Source organism: Pongo abelii, chromosome 3, assembly GCF_028885655.2.
Source record: "Pongo abelii isolate AG06213 chromosome 3, NHGRI_mPonAbe1-v2.0_pri, whole genome shotgun sequence".
Taxonomy (NCBI): domain Eukaryota; kingdom Metazoa; phylum Chordata; class Mammalia; order Primates; family Hominidae; genus Pongo; species Pongo abelii.
The window spans coordinates 4,027,662-4,054,965 of NC_071988.2; the positions used below are offsets into that span (position 1 = coordinate 4,027,662).

The 27,304-nt window shown below is 59.0% G+C and overlaps 1 protein-coding gene across 4 annotated transcripts; it reads left to right on the forward strand.

Moving 5' to 3' along the window:
• On the forward strand, positions 1-25,879 carry HMX1 (H6 family homeobox 1). 4 transcript variants are annotated; one of them, XR_008524971.2, is made up of 3 exons: positions 22,635-23,052; positions 24,959-25,159; positions 25,633-25,833. XR_008524971.2 is itself a non-coding variant. In XM_024246202.3 (2 exons), exons 1-2 carry the CDS (start codon positions 221-223, stop codon positions 25,809-25,811), a joined length of 573 nt encoding a protein of 190 aa, XP_024101970.2. In that variant the 5' UTR covers positions 1-220; the 3' UTR covers positions 25,812-25,879. The 4 variants fall into 4 exon arrangements, 2 of the variants coding, with proteins under 2 accessions (XP_024101970.2, XP_024101969.2); XM_024246202.3 differs by lacking the exons at positions 22,635-23,052; positions 24,959-25,159 and adding an exon at positions 1-614 and having other exon boundaries at positions 25,633-25,879; XM_024246201.3 differs by lacking the exons at positions 22,635-23,052; positions 24,959-25,159; positions 25,633-25,833 and adding exons at positions 1-614; positions 3,474-4,788.
• Positions 25,880-27,304: the final 1,425 nt, after the last annotated feature.

The window sequence follows — 27,304 nt, forward strand, 5'->3', positions numbered from 1 at the left end:
GAAAGGCGAGCCAGGCGGCTGCCCGATCGGCTGTCGGCGCGCACTCGCTCCCGGCCCAGCCCAGCCAGACGCTGAGGCCGCCGCCTGCCCCGCGGGGCCCGACGCCAGCGCGCCGGGTAGCAGCTCCAGGGCCGGCCCGCGCGTGCGCCCGGGAGCCGCGCGCCACCATCCCCAGCGGGGACCGAGGAGCCCGGCCGAGCCCGAGAAGCCCGCGGCCGCGATGCCTGACGAGCTGACGGAGCCCGGGCGCGCCACGCCGGCCCGCGCCTCCTCCTTCCTCATCGAGAACCTGCTGGCGGCCGAGGCCAAGGGCGCAGGGCGCGCGACCCAGGGCGACGGCAGCCGGGAGGACGAGGAAGAGGACGACGACGACCCCGAGGACGAGGACGCCGAGCAGGCGCGGCGGCGACGGCTACAGCGGCGGCGACAGTTGCTCGCGGTCACCGGGCCCGGCGGGGAGGCGCGGGCCCGTGCGCTGCTCGGGCCGGGCGCGCTGGGTCTCGGTCCTCGGCCGCCCCCCGGTCCCGGGCCGCCCTTCGCTCTGGGCTGCGGAGGCGCAGCGCGCTGGTACCCACGGGCGCACGGTGGCTACGGAGGCGGCCTCAGTCCTGACAGTGAGTGAGGGCGCGGGGAGGGGTGGGCCAGGCGGTGGGGCCCGACTTCCTCCCTGCGCATTTGCTGGGGGACTTCGGGCTCATCGCCGCCCGTTCTGGGCCATCCTCTCTCTTCTGTGGAACGGCGTCTGGGCCGTGTGGGGCCCCCACGGAGTCCCTGGTTGGGCTGGTTTGGAGGCCTACCCTCTGGGGAAGGAGCTCCGCTAACGAGGAGGTTTTGCAGGCCATAGCTTCACCCATTGCCGGGCTCCTCCGGTCCCAGGAAGGCTGGAGACAGGGGACAACAGGAGAGCAAAGAAAAAAGAAAGGAGAGTGAAAGAGAACAGGGAAAGATACAGGAGAAGGCGAAAGAGGCTGAGAAAGAAAATGGGAGGATGGAGGAAGAAAGGAATGTACTGCGGGAGAGAGAATGGGGTGGGGGGAAGGGAAGATGCAGGAAAAAGAAACCCAAGAGTGATCGGAGAGAGAAAAGAGGAGGAAGAGATGGAGGGAAAGGGAGACAAAGTAGCATCAGACGTGGAAAAATAAAAGGGGGCATTGAGCAGAGGGTGCAGTGTTGTGGGGGTGGGGCCGGGGAGGGGAGCCATCTAACAGGGCAGCTGTGCCCCCCCAGAGTCCTGTTTCCTCTGTGCCGGCTGCAGACAGCCTGGGGCAGGGGCCTGGGCCTCCCTCTTGGTCCTTGAGGGGCATGGGCTGTGCCAGGCAAGAAAGGAGCCTGTTCTGAGGCCCCCAGTCCAACCCCTCTCTCTTCTTTTTCTGCCCCTCCCCCTCCTTGTCTTTGTTCCCTGCTGAGGGCTTGAGACTGGGGCTGGGGGTCCTCAACCCCAGAACCCCTCTGCCCCCTTGCTTGGGTATCTGACCCCTTAGTTCTGCTTCCCCTCCCCAGGGTTCCAGGGTCCCTGCCTCCCTTTTGGACCTGCCCTTTAGGAAGACCCCTGGGAGGAAGGCCAGGAAAGCCAGTCCAAACCCCCCCCAAGCCCTGGCTTAGCCAGCCGCCCACCCCCAACACAGCCTTTGGACCTTGAGGCCAGCTGAGGATGTGGGCCCTCTGCAGGCTCCGGCTCTGGGATCCATGCTGTCCTCTGTATTAATATCAGTGTGTGCTGGGGAGTAAGTGGCCTACGACCCCCACTCACTTGTTAGATAACCCTTTCCATGTCGTGGCATGACCCCTTGCAAAAGGCCCCACATCTCGGCACCCACTCTCAGGAAGTCTAGGCCCCCACCCCCTTCACGTAGACTTGAGCAGGGCCTCCGTGGTTCCCCAGAAATCCAGCAACTCTGTCTAGTGCCCTTCTGGGGGAGACTATGGAAAGGGTTTCTCGGGGTGAAATTTGTTCTCCGCTCATCCCTGGGGTGCATCCCCTCCTGCAGCCCAGGTGGCACCCCTGCAGAGGCGGCTCCCCCTTATTTCGTGCCATGCGGGTTAGGGTCCCGCTTCCTCACTGGAGCTGGCAAGTCAGCCTAGTGCCTTGTGGCAGCACATGGGCCTCTGTGAGTTTGGGGTATTAGGGGGAGGCAGGGACTCCCCAGATCTAGTAGCATGCACCACAACCTGTTGCCTGACTCCCCTGTGGGTGCTGTGAGGGCACACACCTTGGGGATTGGCCATGGGCACGAGTGGGATGTGCACACTCCTTGGGCGTGAGGCACAGAGCTGGAACCACGCACAGAAGCCCACCAGTGTGCGCGCCCCTCGTATGAGCGTGCAAATGCTGCAAATACACTGAAGGCACACACCCGGCCGAGTGCACAGCCTTCCAGGGGCCCAGGGCCAGGCCAAACTCTGCCTCCACCTCTAACCTGTCAACCAGGGCCTGCCCGTTGCACGGGAGGCTCCAGACCAAGGCAGAAAAGCAGCAGGTCCGAGTCAGCCTCCGGAGCCCTGCAGTCGGAGGCAGCTGCCCTCTTCAATCTGGGCAAGTGCTTCTGGGTCCCGGCTGGCCTCTTTAACCTGACATCATCTCTTGCCAGCCTGTGGGCCTCTTCTTGTTCCTGGGAGATGAGTAGGGGAGCTTGGTACTTGGAACATGAACTCAGACACCCCCTGTGAGCTTCTGTGCCCCCAAACCCATGAGGCTGAACCTCCAGTCTTGAAAGCGTTTGGGGCAGGGCTCAGCTGCCGCATGTTGCTTGGAGTGGCATGTGCCCGTGTTCCCTTTGAGCATGATTGTGGCTGGTGTGGACTTGCCTTGTGGGCGCTGGGTCAGGGCTACAGGAGTATGTGGTGTGGGGGTGACAGCCTTACCTGATGAGAGTTATCTTTTGGGGATCCTTTGCATTGGTTTGTCCTCCTACTACGGAATGCTTCTGTGCAAGCGGGCAGAGGGCGCGGGAAGAGGCCTGTGAACTCTTCATTCCTCTGTCTGGGGAGCTTGGCGTGGGGCTGGATGCCAGGTGGCAGGGGGTGTCCTGTGCTTGTTTTTCGGTGTGTACATTTCTCGGAAGGAAATCTTTCCTCTTGTCCCAGGACTTCTGCAGGAGGTTTGTGTGTTTTTCCGGGCCGCCCGTGGTGCAGCTGGGAGTGGGGAGTGCTCACTGGGGTCAGCCTGCTTTTCTTGCGTAGTATTTTTGTTTCTTTTCGTTGCTTTGCATCCCTTTGTTGTCCTCTGGCATGGGTGTGCGTTTGTGTTTGTGTGTTGCGGGGTGTTGGTTTGGAGCTGCTGCCTGGTCTCTGGGCCGCCTCCCACGGTTCTGACAATGTGTGCATCCCCAGAGCTGCTGGGTGCCCAGCCCTGTGCTGGAAGGTCTCCCTGCTTGTGGCTGTGAGCGACCTCAAGGTGGGGACGGCTGGCCTCAGTGATTGAGTCTGGTAATCAGTGCCCTAGAACCAACGGTGGTGCTCTCTCTCCCCTGCAGCCAGCGACCGGGACTCACCGGAGACGGGCGAGGAGATGGGCCGTACGGAGGGCGCCTGGCCGCGAGGCCCCGGGCCGGGAGCGGTGCAGCGGGAGGCAGCGGAGCTGGCGGCGCGTGGCCCGGCGGCCGGCACAGAGGAGGCGTCGGAGCTGGCCGAGGTCCCTGCGGCGGTTGGGGAGACACGCGGCGGCGTTGGCGTGGGCGGCGGCCGAAAGAAGAAGACGCGCACAGTCTTCTCCCGCAGCCAGGTCTTCCAGCTGGAATCCACCTTCGACCTGAAGCGCTACCTGAGCAGCGCCGAGCGCGCCGGCCTGGCCGCCTCCCTGCAGCTCACCGAGACGCAGGTTAAGATCTGGTTCCAGAACCGCCGCAACAAGTGGAAGCGGCAGCTGGCGGCCGAGCTGGAGGCGGCCAGCCTGTCCCCGCCGGGAGCGCAGCGCCTGGTCCGCGTGCCCGTGCTCTACCACGAAAGCCCCCCGGCCGCGGCCGCCGCTGGGCCCCCGGCCACCCTGCCCTTCCCGCTGGCGCCCGCCGCGCCCGCGCCGCCCCCACCGCTGCTCGGCTTCTCCGGGGCCCTCGCCTACCCGCTGGCCGCCTTCCCGGCCGCCGCCTCCGTGCCCTTTCTGCGGGCGCAGATGCCTGGCCTGGTGTGAGCCCCGCCCGCCGGGCCCTCTCCCCGCGACCCTGTGGACCTGTGTGGACGCGCGATCCAGCGGCAGGCGCAGGGCTCAGGGGGCGTTAGGGAAGGGATGGCCGCTCCTGCCGCCTCCTAGGCACCTCGGGAGCGCAGGCCGCGGCCGGGCGAGCCTCAGCTCCTGTGGGGATCGCCTCTAGAATGTAATGGGACGCCCCACCCAGTTGCCAGGCTGGATCCCACTTGAACAGGGGGCCATGCAGAGACTCTGGGCTGCGCAGCCCACGGCGCCACGGGCAACTCCGGCCTCAGCGAGGAGCAGTCGGCCACGGCCACCCCGGGCAGCTGCCCTCAGGCCAACCCCAGCGCAACAAAGGAAAACTACGAACCGGCTGTCCCAGGCTGAGCGGTGACTGTCTCCACAGACTGCCCCCAACACTAAACGTCCCTTTCCTGGGACCCAGACAGCAGGCCGGCCCGGAGGGCTGTGCTACCCCTCCCGCGGGTGCTGGTGGAGAAAGGACCCTGGACGTGTGGGTCCCATCGTCCATTCCAGGAGCAGGCGGGCTGGGGCTCTCCGCAGACGTCCCAGCCTCCGGGTTGTTGTTTTTTTTAAATGAATCTACTTATTTGCGTATGGAATAAAAAGGGACATTTTCTGGACAGTTTCACTGCTTTGTGATCAGGAGGGCAGGGACAGCTCAAACTGCGGTGGGTGCCGTCCCTCCTGGGAGTACCTTTCAGTGCTGACTGGGGATACCTGGAGCCCAGGGCTGGGCGAGGTGCAGGTGGGCAGAGCAGACCCTAGTCGGAGGTGGTGAGCGCTGTGCGCCTCTTCTATGACACGCCACAGGGAAGGGCCAGGAGCCGGGAGTAGGGAGGAGGAAGTGACGATGGTGTGTCCAAAGTTCTAGAGCCTTGACTGAAACCGAAAGGAGCAGGTGAAGGCAGAGGCCCACTGATGGCCGCTGGCATTTGTCACAGGGGCTGGGCTGTGTGGTGCCCCGTGTGCACAGCCGTTTCCTATCTGGTATGGAATTTTTCTTTGGGCCAAAACAAAGCCGTGGCACTCAAGGTCAGGCCACTGTGCTCTTGCCTCAGGCCTTCCTTCCGGCCTGCAGTCTCTGGTCAGCTGGAGGACTCAGGCCGTGGGCAAAGCTGTTCACGGCCGGTGATGATGGGCTCTGAAGGAGAGCTCGTTCCCCTGTTCTGGGCCACTGGGGCCACCCCACCTCCATCAGCTCCAAGCTGGCTGCTTTTGGCTGGGGGAGGGACACTATTTGGTGTGTGTCTGAGCCTAGGAGAAATACATTGTTCGGGTTTAGGTCACTTCCATGGCAGAATTGAGCCCCTAGGAAAACCCGTCTCCCTCTCCTGCTTCACTTGGGTGTAGACACTCCCCGGGTGAGATGGGCAGCAGCCGGGCCATACGCTGGGCCTGGGGCAATCAAGGTAGTGTCAGACGGCCAAGGAGACACTGTGGCAGGCATGGGGGTCAGTGCATCTGTGTGTCTCTACCATCCAGCTCCTGACCCAGAATCATGTCCTCCAAGCCCCAGCCCCCTGCCCCGGGCCATCAGTTGGTTCCTTACTGTGAGGCCAGGGTTCTGGCAAGCCCAGGGGGCCTCCTTCAGCCTCTGGGCCCGCAGGTCCACACCTCTGCGTTCCAGGCCCTGCGTCATGACGGCGTGGGCATTTTGAGAGATTCTTAGAGGGGGCGGCCATCCTTGGCCTTGCAGCAGGACCCCCCCAACCCAGTCCCCACCCTGCAGGCTTGTTGCTGCCTGGGCCCCCTCCAGCCATTCCCAGGCTTGTGTCCGGGCTTCCTCGCTGCTTTGGGGCTGCGCCCCAACCGCTTTCCTGGCTAAACCAGGAAGTCCGTTCTCACTCAGTTTCATCTGGGAGGGACTCAGGTTAGGCCTCAATAAAACTAAATGAAAGCTCCCGGTTGGCGGCCATGAGGGGCAAGGGGTGTCCCAGGAGGCTCCTCGTGGCCACTCAGGCAAAGTCCCAACCCCCACCCCTTCCGACTCCTCTCCCCACTGGGCCCTCTAGGCCTCACACCGCTGACTCAGGCTCCTGGGACCCTCGCCCTCTGGACTTCTGTCGCTTTTGTGCTGGCCTCACCCAGTCACTGGGACACATCGCTGCGAGTCCAGGAAAGGGGCCAGGGCACAGCCGGCAACACCGCGGAGCCTCCGAGCCCCACATAGGCCCAGTAAGCAGAAGCAGCAGCAGTAGCCTCTCCTTTTGAGGTCCAGGCACTGTGTGCCCGTGGCACTGCCTTGGCCTTCCCAACGGCAATGCTGCTCAGGACGCACAAGGTGTCGGGCACCTCCACCACGAGGACGCCTGCCTCCTCGGCCCTATTAGAAGGGGGTCATTGAAGCTCAGGCTAAAGGGGTTATCGCTGTGATGCAACTGTTTTATTCGACTGCGTCTGGCCGATGTGGGTGCGGTCCTAAAGTTGTGTGGTGACTGCAGGGCGCCTCTCAGCGCAGTGGTGGCGCCAAGGTCCTCGGGCGAATCCCCTTACAGGCGCTTCAGTCAGCACCAGAGCCCTTCACAAGTGGCCTTAACCACTCCAGGAGTCACCTGACTCCGGGCCACCAGGAAGCTGGAAAGGTGAGGGCCCTATGGGTGCCAGTTTTAGATCGTCCACTCTGGCTACTGGGGAACCATGGAACCGGTCACCAAGCCTAGTCTTGGCAGCCAGCATCGGGGGGTGCAGGGTCTACACAGTTCAAATGCAGGGCAGATTTGGAGAGAGTGGATGTGTCTTTCGACAGAATTAGTTAAAAATCGGGCTGGAGAGCGTCTTACGGGCCTCGACTCAGGGCCCGACTGGTGGGAAGGGGGGAGTCAGTGTAGGAGGAGGGGACCATTCCCAAGCTCAGGGAAGGGATGGGGCCTGGAACACTGTTAAGAGAGAAAGCAGATCCCAAGCTGGATTAGGCCAACTGGGCTCAGGGAAGCTGGCCCTGCCCTGTTATCCGTGGGGCTCTGGTGTCTTGGGGCTGGCACCGAAGGCAGAACAAACCAGAGAGAAGCAGTGTAGGACTTGGAGCCCAGAGAGCCCTGGAGGGCATGCGGGACCAGACTGGGGGCAGGCAGGGGGTACGCCTGGCCCCTCTGAGTCCTGAGCTTCAGCGCCATTGATCGCAGGTGCACCTCAGGCACGTTGGCTCCACCGCTGGCAGAAGATGAATGGCTTCAATCTGTCTCCACCACATGCGCCATGCGCCCTCCCCCCTCACGGGTTCCACCCACCTCCTCACCCTCTCTGCACCTGAGTCCGGATTCCAGCCACCCTGAGCTGCTCAGGGCTTCCAGTTGCACAGCTCCGAGCACCACTGGGTGTAGCGCGCTCTGGACATCCTGGACACATGCCTTTGCTGGACCCCGTCCGACTTCCCCATGACCGTAATCACGCCCCTTCTCTTCTCCAGGCCTCCGTTTCCCCACCGCACACCTATGGTGAGGACTAGGGTCTGTAATTTGTAAATGCTGGGCCTTCTGTGATTTGAGTGAGGCCAACAGGACATCCCTCCCCAGCTCCCAGGGCCCATGCTGTGGTGGGACTGGTGGGTGACCCACCTCCCCTGGGCCTCTCGGTGCTCTGGGACTACAAAAGCTGAATCCCCACTGGAGCTGGCCTGAGAGGTGGGAAATCAGCTCCCCACCCCGCCCCAGTGTTGGGCATCTGGGACCTCCAAAGGCAGAGTCCATACCCGGAGCACCAGGAAAAGCCACTACGGTGGTGTTTGGGCATGGAGGATGTGCTGTCTGGGCTTAAGGGTCCTGTCCTCGGGAACTGACTATAGAGCAGAGATTCCCAGCCTAGGTCAAATTCCACAGGGATCGGAGCTGCTGGAATCCTGGAGGCCGACCTGGGCCTGCCCCATTTCCCCTAGGTGGTCCCACCACCCTTGGCCACTCCAGGCCCTTGGCCGAGAGAGCGGGCAGCAACCAGGGCTCTGTCCTCCCTGCTTCCTCCAAAGCCAAAATGAGAGACAGGCAGGTACCCAGGCACTGCCCTTGGAGGTGTGGATTCCCCGCGCGCTCCACCCAGCTTGGCCTTTGCACTCCTGAACCCCCATGGGGCTCCTCTGCCCACCGACTCCCATTCAGGTGGGAGCACCCTGAGAAGATCCTCCTCATCAGGTGCAGGGGAGGGGTGTCCAGTGCCCTCACCCAACCGCATGCAGGGAGGTTTCCCAGATCCTTGGCTCTGAGCCCACTCCGAAGGCAACCCAGCTGGGCGGAGACAGAAGGCGCTGGACTCTGGCTGGCTGAGCAGCACCAGGGAGGCGGGAGAGGCCGGGTGGGCTTCTCTTTCCCTTTCGGTCAGTGCCTCTCCCCCAAGAGTCTTTCGTGGCCTTTCGCCCCACCTTGCAACTTGTTGGAAAGGGAAACCGGGGTTCTGAGAGGGGCAGGAATTCTGGAGCACGGTGGCACTGAGGCTCCCCGGCGCCCTCCTCCACCCGCCTGAGGGAGGCCAGAGGGCTACTCCTGCGTCGGTGCTGCTGCTGTTCCTCCCCGCCTGTGCACTCATATGCTTCATACCCTTTGGTTACCCTGCCCCTCTGGTAGCCAGAGTGGGCATGCCTATCCAGGGTGCCGCTGGGAAGTGGGGTCCCAGCCGCCGGAAATTCGTTCGCCGGGTCTCCTGGACCCGCCGATCCCCAGGTCCCCAAGGCGGATCACCCAATGAATGGCTGCCCTGGAGGGAAACGGAGAGGTGGACACCACTTCATAGGTGGGCCGGAGAGGGGACAGCCCTGTCCTCACAGAGCTAAGCTCTGCGTGTCATGCACGGAAGGACACACAGGACCAGGCGCGGAGAGGGCGCCGAGAACAGCTAAGTGGTCGAGGAGCCAGCCTCACCGCCTGGGGAGCAAACGGCCCTCGCCAGGTTCTGGAGCTGTGGGGCTGAGTTTTTGTTTATTTTTTATTACAAAAGTAATAGTGCTTTTTATTATCTGGACATTGCAGTAAAGTTCAAATGGAAATACGTCTGCACTTCCAACGTCAAAAGCCAACTGCCTTTGAGCGTGGATTTACTGGGAATTGTGACTTAAGCCTTATTGTTATTTTTAAAAAAGTTATTATCAGTGAAAATGCATTTATGTATTCACCAGTGAAAATGTGTCTGTGTTTGCTTCATAATAAGGCAACAAAAATAAGTTAGTAAAAATAAAAGGAAGCCAATAGAGGGAACTAGATTGGTCAGGGGTTAAGAACTGTGGGATGGGGGTGGGTACACGGGAATTCACTTGAAGGCTCCCTCGATTTTGTTTTATATTTGAAAATTTCCATAATAAAATGTTTCAAAAAGTGACTACCAAGAAACATTAGGGGTTTGTGCTCCCGAGCGGCTGAATCTCTGCCTGGCGCTGTTTTGGTTGCAGGTTTATTTACGCCCAAGCGGGGTCTCACTTTGGTCCAGCTTGCACTCTGCTTTTAAATTTTTTTCTGCTTAGCTAGAATGTTCGCATTTAAACCCATTAACGTGGTCTCTGTAGAATGATTTCAGTCTTAACCCTTCCTCTTTTCCACGCAGCTTTCCCGGCCTCCGCCCCTTCTCCACTGGTCGTGGTGCCCCCTCCGGGTTCCCCCACCCAGGGCACCTGGCGCCGGGGCGTCGCCTCCGCTGGGGAGGCCTCAGCTCGCGTCGAGGACGGATCAGGGAGGACGGACAAGGGCTGAAGGGTCCTTGGCGCCGCCTCCCGGCTCCCCGGCCCGAGTCACCGACGCGGACGCGGTTCCGACTTCGCTGCAGTGTTTGGGAGGTTGCGCGCAGCGGCCTCCTCTTGGTCCCGGGTGCGTGTCTTTGGTTTCCGGGCACTTCCTTGACGCACTCGGCGTGCTTGGTCTGCAGCGCCCAACCCACGCGAAAGGTGCGCCCCGCTTGGCAAGAGGTTGGGCGCCTTGATCCCGGGACTCTGAGGGTCCAGACAGCCTCCAGGGAGCGGCGCAGAGGCCCCTGGAACGACGGCGCCCCAGGCCAGAGCTGTGGGCCTCCTCGGGTTTCGCCAACCGTGCGGGAGGGCGCCTGGCGGACACTCCTGAAGCGCAGCCTCGGCCGTGCCCCCGGGGCTCCGCCTGCGCTGCTCCGCGGTCCCCTTCGCCTGTCTTCTTCCGATGCTCCTCTGCTCGTCCCTCTTCTCGGCGCTCGAGGATCCCACCCGCACGTGCGTCTGCCCTGGTCACCAAGGCTCCCCCGTGGTTCCCTATCCCCCCTTTCCCGGGCGTGATTCTCCCTACTTCTGACCGGCCCGACTCGGGGTCGGGGAGGCAGGGCGTGTTTATTTCTTTGCGGAGAGGCCCCTCGGCAGAGGCCGAGGGAAGCGCGCACTCCCGGGCGCAGCGGCGCTCTGATCCCGACCCGCCCCTCCCGGGCCCCGCGTCGCCGGGTCCGGCAGTGGGAAGTCGGTGCCGCGGCTTCTGGTCCGGGCCCTGCCTGCCCCGCTGGGGCCCTGGAGCCAGGTTCATCCCTGCCCGGCCTGCGCTTCCCAGCAGGTAGAGGGCAGCGGCGCCCGGACCCACGGGGCTGCCCGACCTAGATGGAACGGAACCCCGGCAGTGGCGCCAGCTCCGCTGTGCCCGGGACCCCGCGGACGCGGCGCGGCCCCTCCTCTTCCCCGTCTCCGGCCGCCAGGGACCTTCCCGGCTCGCGGCCCTCCGGGGCGCCCCGCCCCCTCCCCGCGGTTCCGGCCCCGCCCCGCCCCCGCCCCGCCCCCGCCCTCGCCCCCGCCCTCCCGGTTGCCCAGCAGGCCGGCGCCCGAGCCCGCGCCCGCCCCCGCCCGGCTCACCTGGCGTCTCTCTGGCGTCTGGAAGTCTGGCTCAGCCTTCGGCCCCGCCCCTCAGTTCTCACCTCGCCACTTCTCGCTCCCCTCCCCTACCCGGCCCCTTCCCCCTCGGGTTCTGCGCAGCGGAGCGGTCCGGTCTCCGCACCGCCCGAGCAGGGCGGTGAGCTCAAGCTGCGGGCAGGGCATGGGGCTGCGGAGAAGGGAGGCGTCTGATCCGCCCGGGCCTCGTTAGGTTTCTGGAAGGAAGCGGTGTTAACCCGAAGGCTAGAGCGGAGCGAAGCTCGAGGCGCGCAGGTGGAGACACGGCGCGCCGCCTTGCGTCTTAGCCCGTGGCGGGGGACGCGGGCCTCTCTGCCGCCTGGCCCCTTCGGGTCGAGCCCTTCCCTCTCCACTCTTCGTCGGGAAGGGTTAGATTCCTGGACCGTGCGCGGTGCCTTCACTGGCCCGCTGTGCGGCTTTGGGAAAGTCACTTCATCTCTCTGAGCTCGTCTTGCCCATCTGCGGAGTGGCCATCGTAGCGGGGGTGAAGGCGGCGCGATGTGATGACGGGATCGCGGGTGCACGGCTTGCTGCTGTGTACACAGCCTTCCGTGTTCCCGCTCAGCACGCACCATGACCCGGAGCACCTCCGAGGCGCTCAACGCACGGGCCGGCCCCCTCAGCCTGTGCCCGGACCCCTGCAGTATATCGGTCCCAGCGGTCTTGGCCCCGGGTATAGGAAAGGCCAGGGCGCGCCCCCACTTCCATTCGGCGCGCAGTCATGCTCTCACTGGGGCACCAGGGCAGCCACGCCGCGCGCACCCGGGGGTGTCCAGGCACCAGGGCCCTGCTGGCCCGCGCACTTATGCGCAACGGCGCTCCATGAACTCGGCTGCGCCCCTGATGCAGTTCGCGCTGTCAGCACCGCCGTCGGTCCCGTCGGGGCTTTGCCGGTTTTAATGGGGACCCAAGCCCTCCACTCCCACCACGGGCAGTTGTGTCTCCTTGCTCCCAACCACACGGTAGCGGGAATTGGGTATCCAGAGGTGGACACAGATCCAGGCCCAGAGCCGTGGGCCACTGCCCGCGCCTGCTCTGGAATGGCGAATGGCCCTTCCGCCTCCCCTGGAAGCTTTCTTCGGGCCGGGAGCTGATCAGCGCTTTGCCCGCCTTGTTCCGCGGTATTCCCACGATGACGAAGGGGCGGGGGGATGTCCCCATTCGGGTCCCAGTGCGACTCCACGTCACATAGACCACGCACGTGTATAGAGAAGGCAGAGACTCTGTCCCCATTTCTCCAGTGGCGGCAATGACAGTGCGAGGAGGTGAGGATGCTGAGCCCAGCTCACCCCCTCGTCTGGGTGAGTGGGGGAGGGTGTCAGCTCCGGAGGTCTCGCACCCTCCCCGCTTCCTCAGTCCTCCTCTCCCTCTTCCAGCGGGCTCTCCACATGGGGGTCTCAGAGGCAGTACCCTTGTGCCCCCAGGCTGCACCTCAGAGGGCCCCATACTGCGGAGTGCCTTTTATTTTTGGAATTTTCTAAGTCCCGCGGGCCTTTTCTGGGACTGGGGTGGAAGCTCTAAGCCAGCTCAGACCTGTAAGGCCCAGGTTTCGGGAGGCCTGTCAGTCGGGACTGGAGAAATCGTGCTAACGGGTTGGTGCTGACATTCTGAGTTTGGGGTGACTAAAACTGTTTATATAGAGAAGAGTCCCTTGTATTTGCCTGAGGTTCCTCACATCCTGGGGGTGGCACTGTCAAGAGGTGTGGGTAAGGGGGGGGGGCAGCCTTGGAGCGAACCCGTCTCCCCAGCAGACCCTTAGCCTGCTAAAAGAGACCTTGGCCAACCCTATCTCACTCGTGCCCATTTTACAGATAAGTCCAGTGTGGCCCCAGGAGAGGCAGAGGTGGGCTGCCCAGAAGCCAAATCCACCGGCCTCCTTCCTCCCCACTCTGCTCCTGCACCCAGCAAGGGGTGGGTCCAGCCAGGAGGGCACACCCCACCACAAGGGGTGCCCCAGGAACCAGAGGGGCTATTGCACCCCCCACCCCTCACCGCGTGACGAAGAGATGAGGGAATAGGAGGGCCCAGTGGAAACCGAGTCTTTGAAGAAGTTCGCCCATCCCAGTGTCCCCCCAGGACCTCCCAGTGACGATGCTCCGAGAGTTTCATTCTCGACGGGACCCAGCGGAGGAATGCATTCAGGACCGATTCCAGGACCTTCGTTTTTCGTTGCCTGGAGCTCAGCGTCCCTAGCGGGCCCGGGGCATTGGTGTATGTGTGCGTGAGTGTCATGGTGCCGACCTCTCCCGGCCGCCAGAAGCGAGGTCCCGGCCGCCCGGGGCCCTGCGCTCAGGGGGCACTCCCCCGCCTGACGTCCGGGCGAGGGGACTGCACAAGGTAGGGGCCGGGGCCTCTCCCTCCTGCATGGACCTAGGCCTCCTGCTGGACTCAAAGGAGCTCAAATAGGCGCCTGGGTCGTGGGGCCCTGGGAGTTCCTGGGGTCTTGCCGCGCCTGGCCCAGAAGCGCATCCCCAGCCGCGCCGGCCTGTTTTCTTCTGCGAAAATTCCGAGGCTGCTCCCTTTTGCCCCCTCACCCCTCGGTGTGTCTGTCTCGCTCTTTCTCTGCCGGTCGGCATCTCTTTCTGCTTCTCCGGACCTCTCTGCTTCGGCTTCTCACCCCCTCCCGCGGTCGCCGCTGCGCCCTTCCCAGAGCGCTCTCGGGGCTCCAGCTCCGCGCGCGTAACCGCAGCGTCAGCACATCCGGGCCCCGCTCATTTGATTTGGGTTTGTTTCTTAAATCGCGAAAATCCATTTCCCCCAAATGGACGGGGGGCCTCGCCCGGCTTGGGAGCGGTCGGCCTGCTGCCCCCTCCTCCACGCCGGTCCCCGAGGCCCGTCATTGATCCCCGTCTTACAGTACATCGCATTAGCCTTAATGGCTTAGCTGATGCTTCAACTTCTTTTTCGTTAAAAGCCACCCCTCGGCTTCACCCCTCCTCCGCCTCCTCTCCCCGAGCGCCCGAAGCCCTGCTCTCTCAGGACCCACTGGCCCGTAGAGACGCGGCTCCTGGAACTGGGGCCCGGGGCTCGGCACGACGCGTGTGGATGACCCTGGAGGAGCGCACTTCCCTGGGCAGGGGTAAGGGCAAGGGGAGGAGGAGGGAGGGGCTGCGGCAGTTTGGGCTCCTCAAGGACCTCGAGTCCCCTGTCGCGTAAAATGCACGATTGAGACACAATCCAACCAGAAACGTCCAAAATTGTTTCTCGAACCCCCAGACTCAGACCCAGGGCAGTACGGCGGAACGATCCGGAAGCTGGGAGACCCCTGCATGCTCGCAGAGAGGCTCCAGGCTTCGGGGCTGCGGGTTCCACAGGCAGGGGGGCGGGGGGGTGCGGGGGCCGAGGCCAGGGACGCGCTCTAGGTCAGCCGTCACTTCCGAGAGAAGCTGGGCTGGAACCCGCGCCCCACCGGGTGCGGAAACTCGGGGTGAGACCTGGGAGGCCCGGCGCAGCGGGGAAGCTACCGGGGAAGGGGGAAGGAGAAAGGGGAGGCAGCCCCAGGCCCCGCCTCCTGCCTCCTACCTGGGGAGGGGGCCCCATGGGCAACAAGAATGCCACTCCGGGCGAAGGCCGCCGCCGCCCGACCCTCCAGGACTGAGGCTCCGACTGGGCGAGGTTGGCGGCCTGGAGGCGGCTGGCAGGGGAGGAAGTGGGGTCGGCGTCCAACCCCATCTGCCCCCGACGCTTGCTCGGCGGCTGCATTGCGTTTAATGTCGCAAGGAGACTCTGTTCGTTATTTTAAAAATTCAGAAAATACAAGCACTAAAAACAAAAGGTATCCCAAGTTCGACTACCTGGAGATAGCCAGAGTTTCAGTTTGTTATTGAGACGGTCCGCTGTGTCGCCCAGGCTGGAGTGCAGTGGCACGATCAGGGCTCACTGCAGCCTCCATTTCCTGGGCTCGAGTGATCCTCCCATCTCAGTCTCCGAGTAGCTGGGACTTCAGGCGCGGCCACCACGCCCTGCTAATTTTTATTTTTTGTAGAGAAGGGGTGCTTTATGTTGCCCAGGCTCGTCGTGAACTCCAAAGCTCAAGTGGTCCGTCTGCCTCGGCCTCCCAAAGTGTTGGGATTACAGGCTTGAGCCACTGCGCCCGACCAGAGTTTTTGATAAAGATTTTCCCTCATGATGTATGTATTTTTTAAACAGGCAATGCATCGCCAAGGCACGAAATTCGAACGTATAACCAGGTAGAAGATGGAAAAGCTCCCTCCCCTCCTTCTTCAAAATGGGAAGTGAATGTACTTAGGGAGAAAAGCACAAATTTAAGAGTGCAATCAGAGGAATTTTGATAAATGTACACACCTGTGTAGCCACCACCCGCATCCCCATTTTTTTAAGAAAGAAAAATGTCTACATAGATGCCTAAACGGTTTAAATTCAGAGAGACCTAGTGCCCCCTTCTTCCTCCCCTTCTCCTGCCCGGCCTCTTCTCCTCCTCCTAGTCTTCATTTGTACCAGAGCTACTCAGCACACAATTTAAAATGTCCTCCGCTTCTACAAAGAGCATAAACCACTACCAGAAGAGATTCCTCATCCCACCCCCACCAGAGGACACGGCTGTCAACCCCGCCAGCTCTTTCTGCCTCTACCTGCTTCTATACTTCTAAACAGGACGCTCTATATTTCTAAACAGGACGCTTCTGCCACGATTGCTTGAGTTCATTTTTTCGGTTCTTTCTTTCCTTTTTAAAAGGAATCTATCCACTGCCTATGGCCTGTCTGGAAGGTGGGAAGTTCACTTGCTCACATGCCACTCAAAAGCACTCAGGGCCCTTCCCTCCCTCTCTCCCTTGGACTGAGCTGAGACGGTCCATTGCTCACAGCGGCTTCCCATGAACACCTGCACAGCTGGGCGTGCACTGTGGGCACACGTTTGTTCTATACTAGCGGCCTTTTCCCCCTTGGTTTTCTGTGGTCCTGTCGTTCATCTGTCCCCAAGCTCCCTTCCAGCATGCTACTGTCCGCTGGAGGGCGTAGATCCCCAGGGACCCCACCACATTGAGTGGGGAGGTGGAGGGCAGGCTGGCCCCCTACAGGAACCTCCTCTTTCCAGCTCCCCCTGGATCCTGCTTTCAGAGACCAAGTCCAGAGGCTTCTGCAGGTCAGCAGGCAGCTTGGCACTCACTCCCAGCCTCCCACACTCCCCAGGCCCTTCCTGCCCTCATGTGCACCTCTTCAGCTGCTTGAGCCTTTCTCTGCGACTTCTGGGTCACATTTCACTCCCGGTTCACACCCAAGCACAGACTGGGAGTCTCCAAGGGTCCTGGCGACATCCCTGGGCTGCAGAGTGTCCTGGAGGGTGAATCCTTGACCAGCCTCCAGGAGGCCCTCACTGAATGAAGGCTTGCTAAGTGCCAGGTGAGAGAACCTTCTGGACCTCTGCCAGAACTCCTGCACCTGGTGGCTCACCCGGCAGCTGGCCATCTGTCCAGGGCACTCACCCCGACCCCCAGGGTCTGCCAGGAGATCTCCCCCCCCCGGCCCCCCGCAGTCTCGGGTCCACCCATCATTGCCTGCCTTGCATTCTCTGAGGTCACAGCTGTTTCTTGTCTGACTTTCTTGTGAGACTGTGAGCTCCTTGGGGAAAAGATTCAGGCTCTGCCATCCCAGCAAGCTGCTCAGGGCAGCCAGAGGTAGGCATCATCACTGATAAACGGGTGAATGAGACAGCAGCTTCATCCTCACCTCAGCCACACAGTGGAGGTCAGCCTTGCATGGCCAGTTAGCTGCGGCTTGAATCCAGGTCTGTAAAATGAATCTAACAGCGTGGGTCTTCCTGGTCTGTGATGAGGCTGGAGCAGGAGCCTGACAGGCTCATCTGCATGGAGTCCACGGGGGAGAGGGACTCCAGGTGCTGGGGGAAGCCCATAGTGGAGCATGGGCGTCGCTCCTGTTCTTGGCTGAGGGATGGTTACCTGCTGGTGTCTGCTGTGTGGTGACTTACTGTACTTAGCAGGACACGTGTGTTTCATGCATGAGAAAGATGTGAGGGAAGAAAGAAGTTGAGTGCTTCTCATGCGCTAGGATTCCCATTGTTCACTGAAGTTGTTTTGCATGCTTTTGTATTTACAGATTTATTTTAGGAAGTAGAATGTATCCCTCCCTGTGGTTATAGCTACAAAATGGTTTGAAGTGTGCTGGATGATGTTGGACTTACTACTGTTACTTTAGACTTCATGTTTTGAATGTTTTTCTTCATATTGTTCTTAGGAATTAGGGTTCTCCAAAGAAAGAGAATCAATAGAATAGTTAGATAGACAGAGAGACAGACAGGGAGTGCATATGCAATTTAAAGAAATTGTCTCACATGATCGTGTGCCCTGGCAAGCCCAAAATTTGTAGTGCAGGTTGGCAGGCTGGGAGTTCAGGCAAGAGCTGATGTGGCAGCGTTGAGGACAGATTCCACGGGGAGCAGGCTGGCAGCCCAGGCAGAGTTTGTGTTGCAGCCTGGAAGGGAATTCCTGCTGCTTCGGGGAACCTCAGTGTTTGCGCTTCAGGCCTTCAATCCGTGTGAAGTTTAACACCTCTTCTTGACATAAACACACAGGAATGTCCCAGCAGTGATATTTTCACTGGCATTATGGCAAATGTGTACCTTGATTTGAGCAGCCTCTGTGAGCCTCAGGCTCTTCATCCCATTCAGGGTTCCCCCTGGCACCAGCCTGTATGGGGCCCAGGCCCTGTTGAGGGATTGAGCCCAGCCCTCAGCACAGCTGTTACCCTCCAGGGGTGGCTGACAGCCCCTGAGCACTTCCCTGGAGGTGTAGCAGGATCTGCCGACCCCCCACTGCCTGGCTTTGAGCTCCTGGAGGGCAAGGACATGTGCCCTTCACATCAGGCCTCCAGGACCCATTCCAGGCAGGGTAAGACAGGGAGAAGTGGTGGGTGGGGATGGACAGCTGTTTCTCCCACACCATGCAGGGATCGGCAGGAAGGGACGGCAGGGCAGGGCCATGGGTCGGCTCAGGGCACACACTTCCTCTCAGGCTGGTTCAAGATGTAAACGCAAAAGCAAAAAGCTTTATAAAAAGATTAAAAATACTCATATATTTTTATCTGATCTCAGGATGAGGAAAGGGGGATCCATTTTTGCCCCCCCCCCTTTTTTTTGAGATGGAATTTTGCTCTTGTTGCCCAGGCTGGAGTACAATGGTGTGATCTCGGCTCACTGCAACCTCCACCTCCTGGGTTCAAACAATTCTCCTGTCTCAGCCTCCCGAGTAGCTGAGATTACAGGTGCCTGCCACCACACCCAGCTAATTTCTGTATTTTTAGTAGAGACAGGGTTTCATCATATTGGTCAGGCTGGTGTTGAACTCCTGACCTCAGGTGATCCACCCACCTTGGCCTCCCAAAGTGCTGGGATTACAAGTGTGAGCCACCATGCCCAGCCGCATTCTTCCCTTTTACCTTTTACTAATTGAACCCTTCTGAATTTCAGTCGATCACTTAGCTAAAAACTACGTTTCCCAGCCTCCCTTGCGGCTCAGCCTGGTCACAAGATGTGGTTCTGACCAGTGAGCATGAGATGTGCAGCGGGCAACATCTGGATAGATCTTTGACTTATCAGGAAGTTGGGTGACCCTCAAACTCTCCTTCTTGGCTGCCTGGAACGGGGCTGTGATGGTCAGGTGAGGACAATTTACTTAGAGCAAAGCAGAGCCTTGGATAGAAGGAGCCAGGTCCCTGGTGACCTGGGGCAGAGCTGTCCTACCTCCTGAACGGTTTACCAGCTTCACTCATTTATTTGTTTGTGAGAAACAAAACTTTCTGTCTTGTGTAAGCTACCATGACTTGGCTTCCATTTAAGAAATGGAGTCAATACCCTAATACAGGAGGCCTTTGTAAACTGGGCCAGTCAGAATCTGTGTTTGGCTGCTGACAGGGCACTGACCACAGCGGGAGGTGGACAGCCCAGGGCTAGTATGGCAAGGAATCCAGGGACTCCTTCTATCTTGCTTTTTTTTTTTTTTGGCCATCCTTAGTGGATAGGTTTCATCCTCCAGGTCACAGAATGGTTGCTGAAGCACCAGCCCTCGCATTCCTGTTTTATTCAGGAATAAGGGGAAGGGCAAGAGGCAAAGGTGGGCCTCCTCTCAGCTTTTAGAGGTAGCCTACAAGCCTCTTTCACTGATTTCTGCTTTCATTTCTCTGGCTACCCCTATCTTCAAAGAGTTTTGTTGCTAAAGCAGAGGGGACAGTATTTATTGGGAGGCAACTTGGAAGCCCTGCACAGAGGGGAAAATTCACGAAAGAGAATGCTGTCAGTTTCGGCCACAAAGCACCAAAACCAGGACTTGTAAAGCCCTTCAGCTGCACCAGTGACCTGGTTCTTCCCCAGCCCCAGAGGCTGACTCCTGTGAGCTCAGACACAGGGGTGGGGTGCGTCCAGTCCCCCACACCCAGGCCCCGTGTGTGCAGCCTCCTGTGAGGCAGCGTGGTACAGAGCAGGGAGCCTGGGCGTTGGAGTCAGGCCGACCTGGAGGAAGTTGCAGCCCCCTGCTCCCTGGCTGTGTGGCTTTGGGAAAGGCTTCCGACCTCTCTGATCTACCACTTCCTCATCTGTTGTAGGTGCTCAAAAAATGATAGCCAAGGTCGTTACAATTGCTCGGTGACAAAGTGCAGTGGAGCAGATGCAGGGCATGAGGGCCTGGGTTTCAGGCGGCTCCAGCAGGTTCGACGCCTCCCTGCAGCTGTGTTCACTGGATGTCTGCCTTGCTGGCTGAGCCCATCTGTTATTTTTATTACAAGTTGCCACTCAGTTGGCTTCACCCAAGGCCTGTTAACCAAAATAACGTGAGTGATTGCCCAGTGAATGCAGGGTCAATACTCTTCACGCTCTCCTTGCCCATAGCCCCTCGGAGCCAGGGCCGGGGCTTGGAGGAGTCAGGAGAGGTGGAGACCCTGGATTGCGCTCCCACCACAGTGTCTAGGGATGAGAGGGGCTGCCTGCCTGGGAACCAGCTTGAGCCCTTTATGGTTTCCTGTTGGTGCCTCCTTGACACAGGGCACAGGTTCAAGGCCCTCCCGTCTCTACCTGGAGCTGTCTCCAGCCTGCTGCCTGGCCTCGGGGCATGAGCGGAGGAACGTGTGTCCCCACAGTGCCCGGGCGTGGGCTGCTGGTGGGAATGATGGTCTTTCCAGGATGTCAGGGAGGCATACCCCACTGGGAAGCAGGAGGGAGAGTCCTTGGACTTGGGGGTTGGAGTTCAGGCCCCTGTTTTATGATGGAGAAATGGAGGCCCCGAGAGGCCCAGAGGCTGGCCCAGAGGCTGACCCACAGGCCCACGGCAGATTCGTGCCTGAGACGACCGTGGGTCCCAGGCCTCCTCTTTCCCTTCCAGGGCATCCTGGCCTGAGGCCCGCGGAGCCGCTGGTGATCCGTGAGTGGGCCTCGGGGGGTCTTGTGTCCAACTGATATGTCTGTGCTTGTTCTACAGAGGGCCCTTGGATGGCATTAGAGCTTACAAGGTGCCCCGACCGGTGATGAACCATGGGACCTCCTAGGAGTACTGTGCGGGCCGCCTTCGCTTCTCAGCTGCCCCTCAGGGTGCATTGTACCCCCGCGGGAGCCATGGAGGGAAGCTGTGAGAACGCCCACCTCTGCATCATGTCCTGTCGAGGGCCTGGGTCTCTCCTAAGCTGGATCTAGGCCATCCCTGAGCACAGGCTGTGGGAAAGAAAGCCTGGGATGGGAGTGGGGGCCATTCGCAGGTCTTCTGTTGTGCCACGAAGACCTGAACCCTCTTCAGATCCCAGCCTGTCCTTCCCGTGTTGTAAGGCCCTAAACCAAAGGGGGCCCTCAGGCTTGAGTCAGACACATGGGGTCTGGTCTCTCTGCTCAGTAACGATGGCTCATTGGGCAGCTGGCTAAGCTGCTCCAAGTCTCTGTTTTTGTGTTTGCAAATGGGAATGCCGTTCAGAATTCCAGAAGCCTGGAGAGTATCTGCCAGGGCCCTGTGCTAGGCACAGGGGCCCAGAAATGGATTCCAGGCTCCCTGCCCTGGGGGAGCCCAGTCCGGCCAAGGGGGCAGCTGTGTCTGGAGAGGCAGTGTACTCTCTGGGGCACCCAGCACATGTGGGCACCGTCCTGGAGACCAGGATTCCAGACAATGCTGGCGGCAACAGTCCCAGCCTCTCAGGAGCCTGGGTCCAGCAGGAGAGATGCCGGATCCAGACCAGGAGCGGAGACCGAGTCGCAGGGCTGGGTGAGTAGAGTGGTGACGCCCACCCGCGGGGAAGGGCAGGCACTAACACTGGTGTTTCAGGGAGGCCGGGGGCAGATAGCCGGAAGAATATTCTGAGCCGAAGGGATGGTGTGAACAAGGGTGGGAGGTGGGATGGGGTGTGGTGGAGGTGATCATGGGCAAGTCATGTGTTGTGGGGCGAGGTGCGGATGCTGTGGGAGCCTGAGAGGCCTGGAGTCCGGGGAGCTGGCCAGGGAGGGCAGCAGAAGCCAGGCCTGGAGGAGGGTGCAGCCTCCCGCACAGCCAGGAGCCTGGGCTTAATCCTGCAGCCCGAGGTCAGGGTAAGGGACAGTGCTTGGAGGGGCCACGATGAGCTTCAGCAGGGCCAGTGGAGACCGGGGCGGTGGGGATGGAGACAACACCTCCAGGAACCCCACCGGAAGGGATCGGGGCAGAGCTGACCACCCCAAGGTGGTGCCCGGGACTCCCACACTGTGCAGAGGCTCCCCACAGGCAGGCAGGCGCGGGCAGAGGTTGGCTCTGAGGGGCAAAGATGTGAGGGTCAGGCGAGTGCTGGGCTGAGCTTGGGTTTCCGGGAACCCCCATCTGCTTCCCAGCGGTCTGCAACCTGGGTGGGCCGCCTTTCCACTCCTTACCCAGCCCCAGCCAGCACCCCGTCTACCTTCACTCATTCAGTCAACAGACTTACCGTGTGCCCATCGGGTGCCAGGCTTGCCACGTGAGACACTCTTCGGCACATGGGTGGGCTGAGGGGGTTTGTGGGGCTGTGGGAGAAGGAGGCCCAGAGAAACCAACACCCACAGGGTTTGGGACACACCCATGGCCACTTCCTGGGTCACCTGCCCACCTGTGTCCCTCCCATCGGGCCCCCCTGACAGGAAGCAAGGGCAGAGAACCCTCATCTGAGGACTCCGGGCTGAGGGTGGAGTTAAGTGACAAATGGCAGACCACACCTGATGCCCGGAGGGGCTTTTCCAGCTCAGAGACCTCCTGTGAGGGTCCCCATTTCCTCCTGCCCCACCCAGCAAGGGCAGAGGCTTGGAAGAGAGGGAGAAAAACCCCTGGGGTCGCACCCACGTGGGCCTGATCATAGTTGAAGACCGCACGCTGGGGCCGGGGGGACCCCAGGAGAGCTGCGCTGCGTGTGTCTCCGTGAGTGTCCTGGGGCTGCCGGGACCAAGGGCCACAGGCGACGGGCTTCAGACAATTGAAATGTTTTATCTTGCAGTTCTGGGGACCACAAGTCTGAGCCCCAGGCGTCAGTCGGGCTGTGCCTCTCCAGAGGCTCTAGAGGAGAGCCCTTCCTGCCCCCTCCAGCTTCTGATGGCATCTGGCAATCTGCGCCTCAAGGCCACATGGTGCCAGCTGAGTGCCCACCTTCTCCTTGGCTTCACACTGCCCTCCCTCTAGTGAATCTGTGTCCAAATTTCCCGTTGTCCTCACACACCACTCAGCTTGGGGTAGGGCCCTGCCTGCATTTCAGCTTGCCTACCTCAGGAAGACCCTATTTCCAAATAAACTCCCGTTCTGGGGTGCTGCTAGTCAGGACCTCCCCATACACATTTTGGGAGGACACAGTTCAGCTCATGACAGCTGCCATGGTTGGACCTGTCTCACGACCTCATGAAAAGGCTTCATCCTGCACTTCATACCCCCGTTTCACAGATGGGAAAATCGAGGCTCTGAGAGAAGACGTCCAAGATACAGCAGTGGGCAGGGGGAGGAGGCCCACCCCCCTCAGCCGGGTCTCCACCCCCACTATGCTGCATTCTGTTCAGAGAGGAGGAATTGCTCCTGCCGTAACGTGAGCTGGACAGGAGACACTCTGCTGGATACAGCCCACCTTTTCACAGAGGGAACATTTTTCTCTTTGTAGTTGAAAGGTGAGGCTTTGGGCACTGTGCACAGATGGCCAAGTGTCAGGGACTCCAGGCCCTGCCCTCGGGCAGCAGCCTGTGGTCTTCACCAACCAGGAAAAGCCCTTACGATGTCTCCTTGCTACTTGCCCTGGGGTAATCTTCTGACCTGGGTTGGGTGTCAGGCATGTTGGCATCTTGCTTGTTTCTAGTGGCCTGCAGATCTGTGTTCCTGCAAGGCATATCTGAAAAAAGGGGGACTGGGGAGCCTGGTTTAGGTTGGTCTAGAGCAGCTGGCACCTCCAAGCGTGCCTGGAGCAAGTGCCAAGTTATGGGCCCAGCTCCATCCACACGCTGTGTGACCCAGGCAACTTACTTGCCTTCTCTGGCCTCAGGTTTCCTATTGGTAAAACAAGGGGATTGAACTAGGACATTCCAAGTACTCCACCCAGATGAGTAAAAAACAATCATAAAACTTCCACAGACTCTTTATTTCCATTTTAGCAAAATATCATAGGCTTCAAGGCGACATTGTCCAATAGAAACTATGACTGCGAACCACATATGTGATATAAATTTTCTAGTAGCTACATTAAAGAACAAACAGGTGCAAATAAATGATAATTTCATCCAACATGTTCAAAATTATCATTTCAGTATGCAATCAATATAAAAATATTGAGTTGCTTTACATGTTTCAGACTCTCTTTGGAGAGCACAAAAGTATGCATTTTTTACTTACAGCACGTCTCAATTCAGATGCCGAAGTTTTATTGGAAATACTTGATCTGAATTTAGCTATCATAACATTTACAGTTGAAAAAACAGATTCTCAGACCCAAGTTGTTCCAAACATACTTCAGTGTTGTCCAATAACTGAATCGAGTGTCGAGTTTTAGATTCAAAATTCGGTTCGCTGAGCTCAGATGTCACCCTGGACCTGGCGCTCCAGGGAGTCGGAGCCTGTTCCATTTACCGTAAAGCCTGGAGCATAGGGGGCTTGTTGATTCCGGGTCAACTTAATCCACTGGCCCTCAGCTCGGGTCCTCTCCAGAGCCACTCCAGCCAACCCTGAGGTTCTTCCTATCCTTCCCATTCCCCTGTTTCTGAATCCTGTTTCTGTATTCTTGTGTCCAGAAAGGAATTACAGAGTATCAACTGTATGCAGGATGTAATGAAGGAGGCAGTATAGTCAAGGCAGGCCTCATATCCTGGAAAGACCACAGCTCTGGGTTCAAATCTGGACACTGCCAGCTCCATGGGAGCCTGTCTCCACATCTGTGACCTGGGAGCCCTTGGCCCTGAGCAGAAGCATCTCTGTGGGGACAGAGCGGGGTGATTTGCATGTGTCCAGTGTCTGACCGATGCTCCTTCAGGTCTGCCTGCTTTCGGGACAGGAGTTGTGCCTAGCCCAGCACCTTCCGAGGAGCAGGGCTCAGTGGCTTCCGTCTGTTGGCCGCATCCCATTACAGAAATAGCTCTTTGCAGATGTGGCTTCACCATGAACAGCATTTCTCAAACCACGTTCCCAGAAACATCTTGCTCCTCCTGGTGTGAACCAAGAATTCTTAAGTCAAAGATATTCTCGGGAGACATCAGATCAAACACTTAGTGGCTTTTTAAATTAAATTAAATTAAAAAAAAAATTTTTAAAGACAGAGTCTTGCTATGTTACGCAGGCTGGACTGGAGCTCCTGGGCCCAATCCTACCCACTCAGCCTCCCGAGTAGCTGGGATTACAGGCATCCTTCACCACTCCCGGCTCAATGGCTTTGTACTTTTATTTGCAGACTTTCTTAGAGCCCTTGATGTGGCAATGCAAATGGTCAGGGAATTCCCACTTTGCCAGTGTGTCAGCAGCCCTGGGCCTGGCACTTTGAGACAGGAGCTGAGTCATACTCATTTCCGTGTCTCATGTCACTTTTGCACACAGGGAAACCCTAGCTGGCACCCTGCCCTCAGGGGGTGCCTGACAGTGGCCACTGATTAAAATATGGGCTAAAAAGAAGCACTAAAACAACAACATGCTGGAGATCAGGGGAAGGGCCAATTATTTTCAATCAGAGGATCCAGGAAGACTGCCTGTAGGAGGAGACATTGGAACTGAGCATGAAGGATGAGCCTAGAGACCAGGGTAAGGGGTTCTGGGTACATGAAAGGGGCGTTCACAAGCCCAGGAGGAGCTCTGTGTATGGTTCAATGCCCGGTGGGGTGAGGGGTGAGGGGTGAGAGGTTTGGGGTGTGGGGTGTGGGCAGGGGAGTGTGAGAGGTGGAAGAGGCAGGAGGCCTGCTCGGGACTCACGGGGCTGCAGGTGGCATTTCACCCTATGGTCAGTGCTGCTCGCCTCAGGGCCACTGCATTGGAATCCCAGGGGAGCCTGTTACACCTAGGCTCCCAGCTTGGTCCTACTGCACCGGTTTCTGGGAGTGGGAACCCCCATATTGACAAGTTCCCAGGGGAGTCCTAGGTCCCTGTAGTTTGGAGACCACTCTGTGAGCCAGGTTTGGGTTTTGAGCCATGTGGCTGGCAGTGGAGCATTCAGGATTAGCTGACGCCTTGTGCAGACATGATTGGTGCTCCCAATACCTGGTTTTTCTGCCCTGCAGGCACACAGAAGATTACACCTCAGCCTGTGCAGTGCGGACAGGGGCAGGTGACCAGCGCTGGTAAATACAAAGTGAACAGAAGTGACAGTGGGAGCCTCTGGACGGCGGAGGAGGCTGCAGGGACTGGATGGTGCAGCCACAATATGGTGGAGTCTTTGTCAGCCTGGATCCCCGAGTGACCGCGTGGAGCAGTGTTCCCACAGGGGGCACTCAGTGTGAGCAAGAAATAAACCTTAGTGTGTGCACCTACCTGGATTGTGTTTGTCACTGTTGTGTAACTTAGCCTATTATGATGAATGCACAAACTTCCCTTTCAAATGGGAAGTTTAACCCGGGGGGCACACTGTTAAATGTTTGTGGACACAAATTTTGAGCACTTAAAATAGATCGCATTGCCTTCCCTTTTCCCCTTTCTCTCCTTCCCCTCCCTCCCTCCTGGTTGGCAGCTAGCCTTTCTACCATCTTTGTGGAAGTTAGGAAAAGGCTTGCCCTCCAGGCCGATGCAGTTTTGGGCTGTTCAGCTTGATGAGCAGTGAGCAGAGAGTGAGCTGAATTTCAGCCTTGACCCGCTGCCTTGGCCAGGCACTTTTCAGCAGTGCACAACCCATACAACAGTCCAGGGTGACCCAGTTGTTCATCCATCCCCAAACTGGGTGTAGAGTGAGCACCAGGCCCTGAGTTGGGCTCTGCAGGTTCAGAGAGCATAGGATGCTCTGTGTACCTCAAGGAGCTCACTTTAGGGGAAGCAGACAGGACATAGAATAGCCCTCATTCTGGTCCGCATTGAGGGAGGGATCTCAGGGAGCCTCTGACCAGGGAAGGCACAGAAGCTGTGGGAAGCTCCTCAGCAGCACGGTGGGGGCAGCGCACACTGCAAGAGGCAGGCTGTTCAATATTTGATGTGTGGAACCTTCAGCAGGCAGATGGAAGGGGTGAGGCGAGGAGAATAATATCAATAAATCATAGCTAGAACCTTCTGGACTCTTCTTTGCTAAGAGACGCTAAGCAGCATTTGCTGCTGCCTAGGGGTCGTTACTTTTGGATTCGTCCAGGGGGACACTGTGGGGTGGGGGTCTTGGCCTCAGAAGGCCCTTTCTCTCCACCCATCTCCCCACCTGCTGTGCCCATCTGTCCCTGGCATCATAAGGATGAACATCCAGCCCAGGGCGTGGGGCAGTCGGGAGCACCCTGCACAGCCAGCCCAGGCACAAGGCGGCAGGGACTCCTCAGCAGCGCAGACTCATCTCCACCCTCCGCATTTCCCAGTTGGGAAAAAATTCTTCCATTGATCCACCAACATTTATTGGGGGCTTCTTTTTTTAACAGTTTTATTGAGATATAATTCACATACTGTAAAAATTCACCCTTTTAATTGTACAATTTAGTGTTTTTTTAAGCATATTCATAGGATTGGGGTGTAACCACCATCCCAATTTTAAATTTTAGGATCGAATTTTAGAGCATTTTCTTTTTCTTCCTTCCTTCCTTCCTTCCTTCCTTCCTTCCTTCCTTCCTTCCTTCCTTCCTTCTTTCTTTTCTTTCTTTCATCTTTCTTCTTTCAGATGGAGTATTGCTCGCCCTGTCACCCAGGCTGGAATGCAATGTTGCAGTCTAGGCTCACCGCAACCTCCACCTCCCTGGTTCAAGCGATTCTCCTGCCTCAGCCTCCCAA